General features: G+C 40.7%; 1 protein-coding gene across 2 annotated transcripts in view; it reads left to right on the top strand.

Annotated features, from left to right (window-relative positions):
* LOC130290412 (cytochrome P450 2G1-like) overlaps positions 1 to 10,411 on the top strand; it is a 33,852-nt gene extending 23,441 nt beyond the window's left edge. For both annotated transcript variants that reach the window (XM_056538029.1, XM_056538028.1), the window contains 4 exons: positions 236 to 371; positions 1,020 to 1,207; positions 6,846 to 6,987; positions 9,478 to 10,411. In XM_056538029.1, the coding sequence (XP_056394004.1) occupies positions 236 to 371; positions 1,020 to 1,207; positions 6,846 to 6,987; positions 9,478 to 9,662 (651 nt within the window). In that variant the 3' untranslated portion in view covers positions 9,663 to 10,411. The remainder of the gene's footprint in view (positions 1 to 235; positions 372 to 1,019; positions 1,208 to 6,845; positions 6,988 to 9,477) is intronic.
* The last annotated feature ends 2,295 nt before the right edge of the window (positions 10,412 to 12,706 follow it).

The raw sequence follows: 12,706 nt of genomic DNA, 5'->3' as shown, positions 1-12,706 counted from the left end.
CATTCATGTCTATGGTAGGAGGTGTGGCGGCTGTCATGCCCCCTTCCATATACATGAATGGAGGGGGCTTGGCGTAATGGCACTACCACTGCTGCCTGAACCCAGCAATGGTTCAGAACACCCGGTGCTGCGCGGATAGGGGATAAGATGCCTGGTGGCGGAGTACCAGTTTAAACAATGTTGCTCCAAAATAGAGTATTATTTTAAAATATACTGCTATACATTGTGTTTTCAGGAAAAGGACAATCCTAACTTTGACAGGGAGAACATGAAAATGACCGTACTCAACTTGTTTTTTGCTGGAACAGAAACAGTCAGCTCTACCTTAAGACATGGGCTCCTGATACTTATGAGATACCCTGAAATACAAGGTGAGTATTAAGATAGGGTTTCAGGGTGATTGAGAAATCAGGGCCAGAATGTAGCTCCAATTATACCGTCCCACATGCTCTCCAAAGTTTAACATGGAGACGCTACTCAAGCCTTGCAGTCAAGTTATGTGCATGAGCTCTATCAATTGGAATAGGGCTCACGTACTGAACTCGCTGGGTAACCAGAGGCAATCGTATGTCGGTCGTATGAGGTCCCTGCATGTGGGACCTCACCATTGGAGTGATCTTTTATTTGGTTATATAAACAGTGCACATGGCAAGAAAACAAATGATTGGAAGAGACCACATTATTGCAACACCATATGCCTTATATTAAATCTTTTACAATCTTACATTATCTGCATATTTATGAAGTATTCTGATAACAAGACATGTAACTATAGGGAGTGTAGAGGAATAGGGCCCTTGAGCCTGAGAGGGCCAAAAATACTTCTCTGCCCAAAATGAATACTCTGGTACTGTAACGAAAACAAGGGAAGTAAAAACATTATGACAGATTAAACATTTGAGCTAAGGAGCTTTAATTGATGGATGTAAACTATTTCCACCATCTATTAGGACTCTCTCTATAAATCTAGTTCTCCTATACTTGTAACTTCATCTTTTTTCTTATTACATTTCTTCCAGCTAAACTGCATGAAGAGATAGACCGTGTGATTGGGGAAAACCGATTCCCAAATACTGATGACCGTAGTAATATGCCGTATATGAATGCTGTACTACATGAGATCCAGAGATATAGTGATGTTCTTCCACTAAATGTTCCCCATACAACAACAAAAGATGTTCATTTCAAGGGATACACTATTCCCAAGGTAAGATGAAGATGAAATGCAGCTGAAAAAGCTGATAGTGTGGGAGAGCTCCGGCTGGTTGCCTGCATCACTAACGCTTACCAGTTCATGTAAACTACAACTCCCAGCCAACGGCTGTCCGGGCATGCTGGGAGTTGTAGTTTTGCAACATCTGGAGGTCCGCAGGTTGAAGACCACTATTGGGTTCAAAATCTTTATTTTTTTTAGATTTTGCACCTATAAATTGGGTGCGTCTTATACACCGGTGCGTCCTATAGGGCGAAAAATACGGTATTAGTTTCCCCTAATACTTTTTTTTATCAAAGATAATTCAAAAGTACATTTAAAAAGGGAGATGTAGAGGTAGAAGTACAGTAGATTCTCATAATAAGTTGCTCTGATGGTTCCCCAGTCTATTACTGCAGATGCTTTTTGGAGTTGGGCTTTAAGCCCATTTTGGCCTTAAGAACTCACACAATTGAATTTTTACGTTTTAATTTTTTCCTCCTCGCCTTCTAAAAATCATAACTCTTTTATATTTTCATCCACAGACTAGTATGAGGGCTTGTTTTTTGCACGACCAGTTGTCCTTTGTAATGACATCACTCATTATATCATAAAATGTATGGCGCAACCAAAAAACACTATTTTTGTGGGGAAATTTAAAAGAAAAACACAATTTTGCTAATTTTGGAAGGTTTCGTTTTCACGCCGTACAATTTATGGTAAAAATAACGTGTGTTCTTTATTCTGAGGGTCAATACGATTAAAATGATACCCATCATAACATACTCTTATATTATTGTTGTGCTTAAAAAAAATCACAAACTTTTTAACCAAATTAGTACGTTTATATTCCCTTTATTTTGATGACATCTAACTTTTTTATTTTTCCGTATAAGTGGCGGTATGAGGGCTCATTTTTTGCGCCATGATCTGTACTTTTTTTGAAATATTTTTTTTTTATAATTTGCATATAAAAAACTTTGAATACATTTTTTATAATGTTTTTTTTAATAAAATGTATGAAAAAAGTAGCAATTTTGGATTTTTTTTTTTTACGTTCACGCCGTTCACCGTACGGGATCATTAACATTTTATTTTAATAGTTCGGACATTTACGCACGCGGCGATACCAAATATGTCTATTAAATTAATTTTTTACGCTTTTTGGGGGTAAAATAGGAAAAAACGGACGTTTTACTTTTTTATTGGGGGAGGGGATTTTTCACTTTTTTTTACTTTTACTTTTACATTTTTTTACATTTTTTTTTTACACTTGAATAGTCCTGCGGGCGATACGATCATTCATTGAAATCGCGCACTGCCGCAGATGCCGAGATCGCAGGCGTCGGCCATTGCCGGCGGGTCTCTGGCTGCGATCAGCAGCCGGGATCAGCCGCGCATGACACGGGCATCGGTGTCAACAATCCAGTCCGCAGTTTAAAGCGAACACCCGCCAATAATCTGATTATACAGACTATTTAAACACTAGCACAACGTGGGGTACATCAGCTATTGAGAAAGGGGTCTCCCCGAAACGCGTCTAGCAACCTACCCAACTGCACCGATCATCTACAGGATCCATTTCCAGCCACCTATCAGTCATCCACATTTGCAATAGCTGGAACCCCCCAAACTAGAGACCACTGGGACGTGCGCTCTCTGCCACGAAAACGCCGCCCGTCTCTAACCTTTGCCTGCACACTCACTCAGCTGCCTCCGTACAGCAGGACCTCCACTGTGTCCCCAACAACCCTGAGGATTCATCATACAGACACTTTGAGCCAGCCGCCGAGCAGAGCCAGTCTGTTACACGGAGCCCAGCAGACCAGGGGCTGCCACCCGGGGAATCCATCTAGACGGAGCGGTGAGTGCTGCAGAAGCACAAAACTTCCTTGTACATCACTGTTGCAAATCGTGTGAAAAACTCGTTACAAAGACTTGATACATCTTAAGGACTTATCATTTATAGTGAATTCACTACGCTGGTTAACACACATCCAGCCTCACTACAAGACATTTATCCATAAGGTCCCATTATATGGACGGTTCACATTTTCACTATTAATAGGAATTTTAATGTTTTATTTTATTTTTCTTTCTCCAATTATATTTGCTAACATTAATTGTACCACTAGCCCATAGCAAGGGCCCTGCTTGGACTTATTATATAGTTAATAAATATTGTCTTATCTTATCTTTATCACACACTATTCTACACAAACTGACCATACACCGATTATAATTCTCATTTTATATATCTGTATACATAGAGTGTGTATTTTTATCTATAATACTCATATTTCTTATCTATCTTACTCATATTTTAGTCAACCCTGCTACCATAAGTATATACCTTGAGGTCTGCAATCTTTTGCATTTTTCTATTTGAGGGAGCCTGATGGCCGTCAAGTCCCCTCCTATAGACATGAACAGAAAGGGTGTTGCGTGACATCACAACCATGGCTGCCTGAAACCAGTGTTCTGAACATAATGTTCAGAACTCTGGGGTGCCTGCATGGAGATCATGATGGATCCCAGCAGCCAGACCCCCGCGATCAGACTTTCTATCCAATTCTATCCTATTCAATGGATAAAGAATAAGATGCCTAGGGGCAGGGTACCCGTTTAAGAGTGATACAACAATTATCATCGCATAGGAAAGATATTACACCTGTATTTTGTACCCCTAACCCCAGCTTCTACCCCATTATGTCCCGCACCCCGGTCCTTGATCAATTTCAAGCCTTGGTGGAAAAAGACCTCTACAAAATATCCCCCCAATTAAACACAATCTCAATACACATGAGAGAAAAGCACTCAGAGAACTCATGTCAGCAAAGGAAATTGTTATTCGCGAAGCGGATAAGGGAGGTGGAATCGTGGTGTTGGATAGTAAACTGTATATGCAATTAAATATGGAGATACTATCCGATACCAATACATATCGAATATTGAGGACCAATCCAACACCACAGTTCAAAAACCTCCTCTTTAATATAGTGGATCGAGGCATTAGTGAGGGTCATCTAACTACAAAAGAAGGTGATTATATTAAGGTGTCTAACCCTATTATGTCAATTTTCCATTCACTGCCGAAAATACACAAGAATACATTTCCTCCACAAATGCGACCTATAGTTGCCGGAATTGGTTCACTCAATGAGAGATTGTGTGAATGGGTAGATTCTAGACTTCTGCCGTTGGTCCCTCTCATCCCGGGTTTCCTCCAAGATACCAGAGATGTTCTGGTTGCTATGGACAACATCAAGTGGGAACCCGGGATGAGATGGATAACAGCTGATGTCTCGGCCCTATATTCGGTCATTCCACACAAGGAGGCATGTATTGCCTTGGAATGGTTTTTGTCCACATATGCTCCATACTCCGAGGATCTGCAGGATTTTATCATTTTGGTGGTTGATTATTTACTAAAACACAACTTCTTTATGTTTGATGGAATATTTTTTCTGCAGATCACCGGAGCGAGCATGGGAGCAAAATTCTCGCCCTCATTAGCAAATATCTTTATGAGTTGGTGGAAAAAGGAGTTTTTGTTTTCCCACAACAATAGTTGTAGTCAACATATTTTGTGGTATGGTCGGTATATAGACGACCTCCTGTTTATCGGGAGGTCGTCTATGCCGACTACACAGCACTTTGGTGAATATCTAAATCATAATCCTTGCAATCTTAAATTTACATTACATAGTCACGAAAATGAAATTAATTTTTTGGATTTAACATTAAGAGGTGATGTAATAAATGCCAAAATTGAGACCTCCACATACCGTAAGGAACTTTCAGCAAACTCTATATTACAGGCAGGGTCTTGTCATCCCCCCCACGTAATTAAAAATCTCCCAGTGGGGGAGATGATAAGGGCCAGACGTAATTGTTCCACTCCAGAGATCTTTGATCGTGAAGTGGATGATATATCGCAAAGATTAAGCCAGAGAGGATATCAAAAATGGTCATTAGAAAGAGCAAAAAATATTGCCAGTAAAAGAAATAGAAGCGAGCTAATATATGGAGATAACAAAAAACTTAAGCGACATATATCACAGAATCATAAAAAACCACTTATTTTTTCTACTAATTACAGCCAAAATTTTAGACAAATCTGTCAGATAGTGGAAAAATATCTGCCAATGGTAGCGAATGATAGTCATTATACAAAAATATTTGAAAATGGATATAAATATATTTCGAAAAAAGCAAAAACCATTGGGCAGTATATTTCTCCCAGTCTTTATAGTTCTACAGATAAGAAAAATTCTACCTGGTTAAAAGTGAAAGGAAATTATAAATGTGGACACCTGAAATGTATTTGTTGTACAATTATGAAAAACAGTAAAACTTTTTTCTCCACCACAACAAAAGAAACATTTAACATGTCTGGATACATAAATTGTAACACTAATAACGTGGTGTATCTAATGACATGTGAACTATGCCAAGTCCAATATGTTGGGTGTACCACGAATCCCCTGAAGGCGAGGATCAGAAAACACCTGTCTGACATTCCCCATTTCCAAACTAGACATTTATCCATGGTCAGCAGACATTGTGCAGAAAACCATGAGGGGGATTTTTCCGGTCTTAGCCTTCAGGGAATAGAAAAAGTTGCCCACACAATTAGGGGTGGAAATATTAAACAAAAACTACTGGATAGGGAAGTTTATTGGATTATAAAATTACAAACTAGGTACCCCCAAGGCCTGAATCAAAGACAAGATGTGATATTGCATTATTGAAATTATGACTCTTTATATATATTACAAATTCAGTAGTTAAAATATTTAATGTTTAAAACACACAGATAATCAAATTGAATTTATATCGCTTTATGCCCTCTGTGCAATATAATGAATATTATCTAATTATTTAGGATTAAATTATTGTCATCTACATGTGATCTTGTTCATATGAAGAAAATCCAGATAAATTCGCAACACTAACACATATGAGTCTATTTCAATATTTCGTATTCTCACATTGGTCTTCCCATTTCTCTAAGACATGGTGTTTGTCGTATAAAATTTAGCAAATTATTGCATTATATACATTTGATAAATACTTTCATATGAAATTGCTATTTTTATAAGTTATATAGTGACCATCAAATATTGGTTTATGACAAATTTACAGACACCATTATCCAATCCGTACATAAGAACCTTTTATAATTGTGAATCCCATTTAATATGGGTTTGTTTGTAATATTTGTAATTTTTAGCATGTGTTCACACAAACCATGCGTTTTTATATCACAATTGTACGGGGGATGAGCGAGTTAACTTCCAGCAACGGGTTAACCCTGAGGGTGATTTTACTCACCGGGCACACCCTTCCTGCTGGATAGAACCCTGCCTCTCTCCCTTATAAAAGAGATTCATTTGTAATGTATTGTTGTATGACTAAGGCCGCAGATTGTGGCTGAAACGCGTCACCTACCTGTCATCATGTCGTGTTACTGCTGAATAAATTATTTCGTATTGCTTGGAATCTGCGCTGGACATCTATTCATTTTTCAACATATGTCCTTATACAGGTGTTGTAGTGGGTTCATCAACTATACATCTACTGAATCTGTGTCCTAGGAGATCTATTGCCACCATTAAAGTAATTTTTTTTTTTATCTCCATGTGTCTAGGGTACCGATGTCTATCCATTGTTGTGCACTGTTCATCAAGACCCCACAAAGCTTGACTGCCCCACTAAGTTTGATCCTAACAATTTCTTAGATGACAAGGGATGCTTTAAGAAGAATGACTGCTACATGCCATTCTCTGCAGGTATGAAAGATAAAATGGCTTCTTCTTAGCAAAACTAATACATGATGGGATGGTTTATGATAAAGTTACTGCTAACCACATCATCTTTGGACAATGATACTAATAATAATTATATAATAATAAAACGTTTCACCTAAAAGTATTGTTAAAGGGTTAGAAAGGTTAGAAAAACGTGACCCCTTTCTTTGAGGCATGTCACAGAGAAAAAAATATTTGACCCCCTGCTGATTTTGTAGGTTTGCTTACTGACAAAGAAATGATTGGTCTATAATTTAAACGGGTTCTCCGGGGCTTAGACATCTTATCCCCTATCCAAAGGATAAGATGCCTGATCGCGGGAATCCCGCCGCTGGGGACCCCCGTGATCTTGCACACGGCACCCCGTTTGTAATCAGTCCCCTGAGCGTGTACGCCCCCCTATAGACTTGCATTGAGGGGGCGGGGTGTGACATCACTAGGGGACAGAGCTATGACATCACTAGCTCCCGGCACTGGCTCCAGCATTCGGAGTTGTTCCAAACGCTGAGCAGTGGAGTACCCCTTAAATAAGTAGGGCAGGGACAGGGAAAGCGTCAGAAGTGCAGATAGTCAATAGGGAACAGCTGAAAGGTTTTCTGTAAAGAATACATCATTTTGTTCAGGATCCCCCACAATTACCCTTTGTATAGTCAGCTTAGTGGGGTTGATACATCAGTCAATTTACCTTTAAAGGGGTACTCCTGCGCTTACACATCTTATCCCCTATCCAAAGCTGTCACGCCCCCTCCCATAGACTTGCATTGAGGGGCGGAGCATGACATCACACGGTGGCGCAGGCAGTGACGTCACACGCCGCCCGCCCTGTGGTCGCCCGTAATCAGACCCGGAGCTAACACGCTCCAGGGACTGATTACAAACCGGGTGCCGAGTGCAAGATCACGGGGGTCCCCAGTGGCGGGACTCCCGTGATCAGGCATCTTATCCCCTATTCTTTGGATAGGGGATAAGATGTCTAAGCACCGGAGAACCCCTTTAATGGTGGATTTGTTTGAACAGAATGGTCCTCTATAAATTAGCAAGCTATCTGGCTCCCATGTGTCTTTTATAGGTTAACAAGCTTAGATTAGACGCACTCTCTTAAAAGTAGTGCTTTTATTCTCAGCTTGTTACTTGTATACAAGACACCTGACCACAAAAGCAATGAATCCAGCTGATTCCAAACTCTCCACCATGACCAAGACCAAAGAGCCGTTCAAGGATGTCAGGGACAACATTGTAGACATTCCCAAGCAGATTGACAAGAAGTTTAAAACAGTTGGTGTGAATATTCGCAAATAGAAGAAACACAAAATAATTGTCAATCACCCTCACGAACCATCACGTAGGGCAGGGAAGAGTGAGCCCTAAGCTAACACTAAACCTTTCTCCCTGCCTAATTGCTCAACTGCTCTAATAGTGGATACGGATAACAACTGGGTGACAGTTCTTCCGAAAAGTGCAGGGAGCGTCATGGTCAACATAATGAATGGATTATGTACAAGTCAGGGACACACAGTCAAATAACCAGAATACAAAATACAACTGGAATACAAAGTAGCACAAAACAAACATTAGGTAAACATACAGTAGAATCAGGAATATAGCTACAGCCAAGAGCCTAAGAAACAAAATTAGATAAATGGCACATATAAAAAAAACATGAACAAGAATGGTAAATTATGAATTATATACAGCCAGATACATCCAGAGATGCAGGGGATGAACAAGGTAAGACTGAAGACCTGAATGCGAACACTATAGAACTCAAGAATATGCAAATACTAGAATAGGAACAGATACAAAACACTCAAAGACCCAATGGTCTGAACACAGACCAAGAACAAGAAACACACTAGACACCCAAACTCCAATCATGGAGGGACATTAATACCAAATCCAAATAGACTCCAAGCAAGAGGAGACATACCACTGTGTGAACAGGAACTAGCCTTGAAGGAAAATTAAAATCCAAAACACATCTAAACATCGGTACAGATACCAAACAGATTAATAAAAGCAGGTATGAACATACACCAACAGAGAATACATAACAAGATACTAACGAGACAGCCTAAACCAGACCAGGTTCACAAAGTATCAGAATATTTAACAAGGCTAAAAACATAACAGAACAGGATACCATAGCAAGCACAAAGTACACACACACACACAAGGTGAGACTAAAACTCAGCAGCCCTGAATACAGACTGAGCTGAGATTAAATAATCTTCTCACTGAGCTCACTATCTAGGATCAGTAACCCTTGCCAAACTAGAGAGCATGAGCACATACTAACAGGTTCACACATCACAGTGAGAACTCAAATTATTGTAGCGGAAACCCATACGAGGCCTGCTGGGCAATGTTATGAAAATGTATGCAAATTGAGGCAGTGTATGTCATTTATGGTAGAATGCAATAAACTATGTATAATTCAGAAAAACATTTTTTTTTCTTTCTTTCTGTCGCTAGGGAAGAGGATGTGCGTTGGAGAAGGTCTGGCCAAGATGGAGCTGTTCATTTTCTTGACAATGATCTTACAGAACTTCAGGCTATCACCTGAAAAACAATTAACAGATGAAGACATCCAACCCCTAATGGCTGGGGTTGCAAATATGCCAAAATTTTACCGGGTGAAATTCATCCCTCGAGTGTAATCTTTGCTAGGGATGATATGCAGAAATAAAAATACAAAACATGGGAGGGGTTCTCAATTTCATGTTGTTTTGTACTCTGTACTATGATCTTGCACATCATGTCTTACACCCCTGTGCTTTGTTAGCAAAGGTTAGCTTCTCGGATCGACTTTCTATTGTTCTCATAGTAGTATAAATGGACTGTAGCATAATGCTAATAACAGTGAGGAGCTTTACATGGGACTTTATCTCCTGTTTGGCGGATATTTTAAATTGTTATTTTTTTATGTCAGTGACAGCAGCGATGCCTATGTGCAGCGGTATTGATAGATCTCCAAACGACCCGAGGTTAGAGCCCATAGCCCTAATCATGCCCCTACCACACCCCCTGTAACACTCGTAACCATGCCCTCATCTACACCCAATCACACCCAGCCTTTTCTTTCAATATACTCACTAATACCAGCCTGTACATACAAAGATCTTACTTTCTAAGTAAAAAGAAAAGGAAGAGTATATATGTAAAATTAACATAGTATAATATATGACCTACAAATAACAACATACTATGGGACAAATATAGTCATTAAATTCAAAATCTTACTCATTATTATAATACAAAATAGATGCAAAAAAATAAAAATAAGAGACATTATATAAAAAAATAAACCCACACAAGGGAGAAAAATGAGGATGAGGTCACTGAGGAAAGGAATCTATAAATATTATAAATTCTGTAAAATGTTAACAATAAAAAAAAAGTTACTACACCTGCATTTTTCCAAAGCATTCGATGCGTTGTCACGTAAAAGATTGGTGCATAAAATGAGACGGATAGGGCTGGGGGAGAATGTGTGCACGTGGGTAAGTAACTGGCTCAGTGATAGGAAACAGACAGTGGTTATTAATAGTACTTATTCTGATTGGGTGACTGTTACTAGTGGGGTACCACAGGGGTCAGTCTTGGGTCCTGTTCTATTTAATATATTTATTAATGACCTTGTAGAGGAGTTGAATAGTAAATTTGCAATCTTTGCAGATGATACTTAACTCTGTAAAGCGGAAAACACTATAGAGGACAGTGCACTGTTACAAATGGATCTGGATAGGTTGGAAGTTTGGGCTGGGAAGTGGCAGATGAGGTTCAACACTGATAAATGTAAGGTAATGCACATGGGGAAGAAAAATCCGGGCTGGGACTATGTATTAAATGGGAGAAAACTTGGGACGACGGATGTGGAAAAGGACTTGTGAGTCTTAGTTAATATTAAATATAGCTGTAGTTACCAGTGTCGGGCAGCTGCTGCCAAGGCAAATAAAATCATGGGGTGCATCAATAGGGGCATAGATGCCCACGGCAAGGAAATAATTCTACCGTTGTACAAATCACTAGTCAGACCACACATAGAATACTGTGTACAGTACTGGGCACCAGTGTACAAGAAACATGTAGTGGAGCTGGAGAGGGTTCAAAGACGGGCAACCAGAGTAATACGGGGAATGGAAGGACTACAGTACCCAGAAAGATTATCAGAATTAGGGTTATTTAATTTAGAAAAACAAGGTTAAGGGGAGACCTGATAACTATGTATAAATATATCAGGGGACTGTACAAAGATCTCTCTCAAGATCTATTCATACCCAGGACTGTATCTATAATAAGGGGGCATCCTCTACGTCTAGAGGAAAGAAGGTTTCTTTCCTTCCACTGTATCAACTCAGTAGGGACTTATTAGGGTTATTGGTTAAACTTGGGGCGCTCTGGTGTTTTTTCAACCTTATGAACTATGTTACAATGTTACTATGTTACTAGATGGAGGACCCTGCCAGTCCGGAGGAGCAGATTTTCTACCCCCACCAGACCGGCGATGGCGGACAGGTTGCCACATCGGAGGAAGGAGGGGGGAGGCGAGAGGTCCCAGTCCAGCAGTTGAGGAGTAGGAATGTCCAGGGTAGAGCAGAAGTTTGGGAGATCCGAGTAGGAACGCAGTACTGCGGAGTGTCCATCTTTGCGGACATGCAGGGCAAGTGGGAAGTTCCTACGGTAGGAAATTTGATGACTTCGTAGAATGGCCAGAAGGGGTTGAAGCATCCGTCTCTTCTGAAGGGTGATCCAGGAAAGATCTTGATATAGCTGAATTGGGGCGCCATCAAAGTCAAAATTATGCATGGAGCAAGCCTTCACCATAATCGCTTCCTTAAGCTGAAAATCATTGACACAGCAGATGACATCCCTGGGTGGGCCAGAGGAAGACTTAGCCCAGAGGGCCCGGTGAGCCTTATCCAACTTTATCTTGTGGGAGGAGGATTCACCCAGGATAATAATGAAGATAGCTTCTCGGGTAGCAAGGAGGTCCTCATCCAGAGTGGCCTCTGTGAGGTCCTCATCCTGAGTGGCCTCTGTGAGGCCCCTGATGCGGAGGTTATTATGTCGCCCCCTATTGTCGAGGTCCTCAACATGGCTGTGTAAATCACAGAGAAAGTCCAACTGAGAGGCTGTAACTAGGCGATATACCCCTAGTCGAGTCATGAATCTCCTCCATGCTCTACACCCTGTCAGAGACATGTTGCAGGTCCTGATGGAGGGAAGAAATTTCCGCCCTGCAGATGTCCTTAACCTCCGAAATTAGTGAGCTAAAGTCCTTAGTAGGGATTTGAGAGAGGACCTGACTCCAGTCAGGGGGTGCAGAGGGAGAGACTGGGACGAGGGAGAGAAAGAGAAAGAGCGCCCCAGGATGTAGAGCTACCTGCAGGTGGTGGTGTAGCAGGTGCTGCAGAGGAGGGTACAGGGCCCCTCTGAGATGTGAAACGGGGGGCCCCCACATTCAGCTTGGAAGCAGACATGACCCTCTGAGGTTTAGAAAGACAATCCTGAGAGAGGGTAGGCAGCAGAGGTGGCACACTTAGGGTATCCTCAGGTGGCAAGAGGAGAGGGCTGTCCGTGCATGCTGGGAGTTGCTGTTTTGCAACAGCTGGATGCTCTGTTTGAGAAACTCAATTTTTTATGGGGGGCTGTGTAAGGGTTTGAGTATATGTAGTGCTTTTCACTTTCTTATCTTGTGTAG

The sequence above is a fragment of the Hyla sarda genome, chromosome 9, assembly GCF_029499605.1.
Source record: "Hyla sarda isolate aHylSar1 chromosome 9, aHylSar1.hap1, whole genome shotgun sequence".
Classification (NCBI taxonomy): domain Eukaryota; kingdom Metazoa; phylum Chordata; class Amphibia; order Anura; family Hylidae; genus Hyla; species Hyla sarda.
The sequence above is the reverse complement of the archived record's forward strand: the minus strand, read 5'-3'. Positions and strand labels throughout refer to the sequence as shown.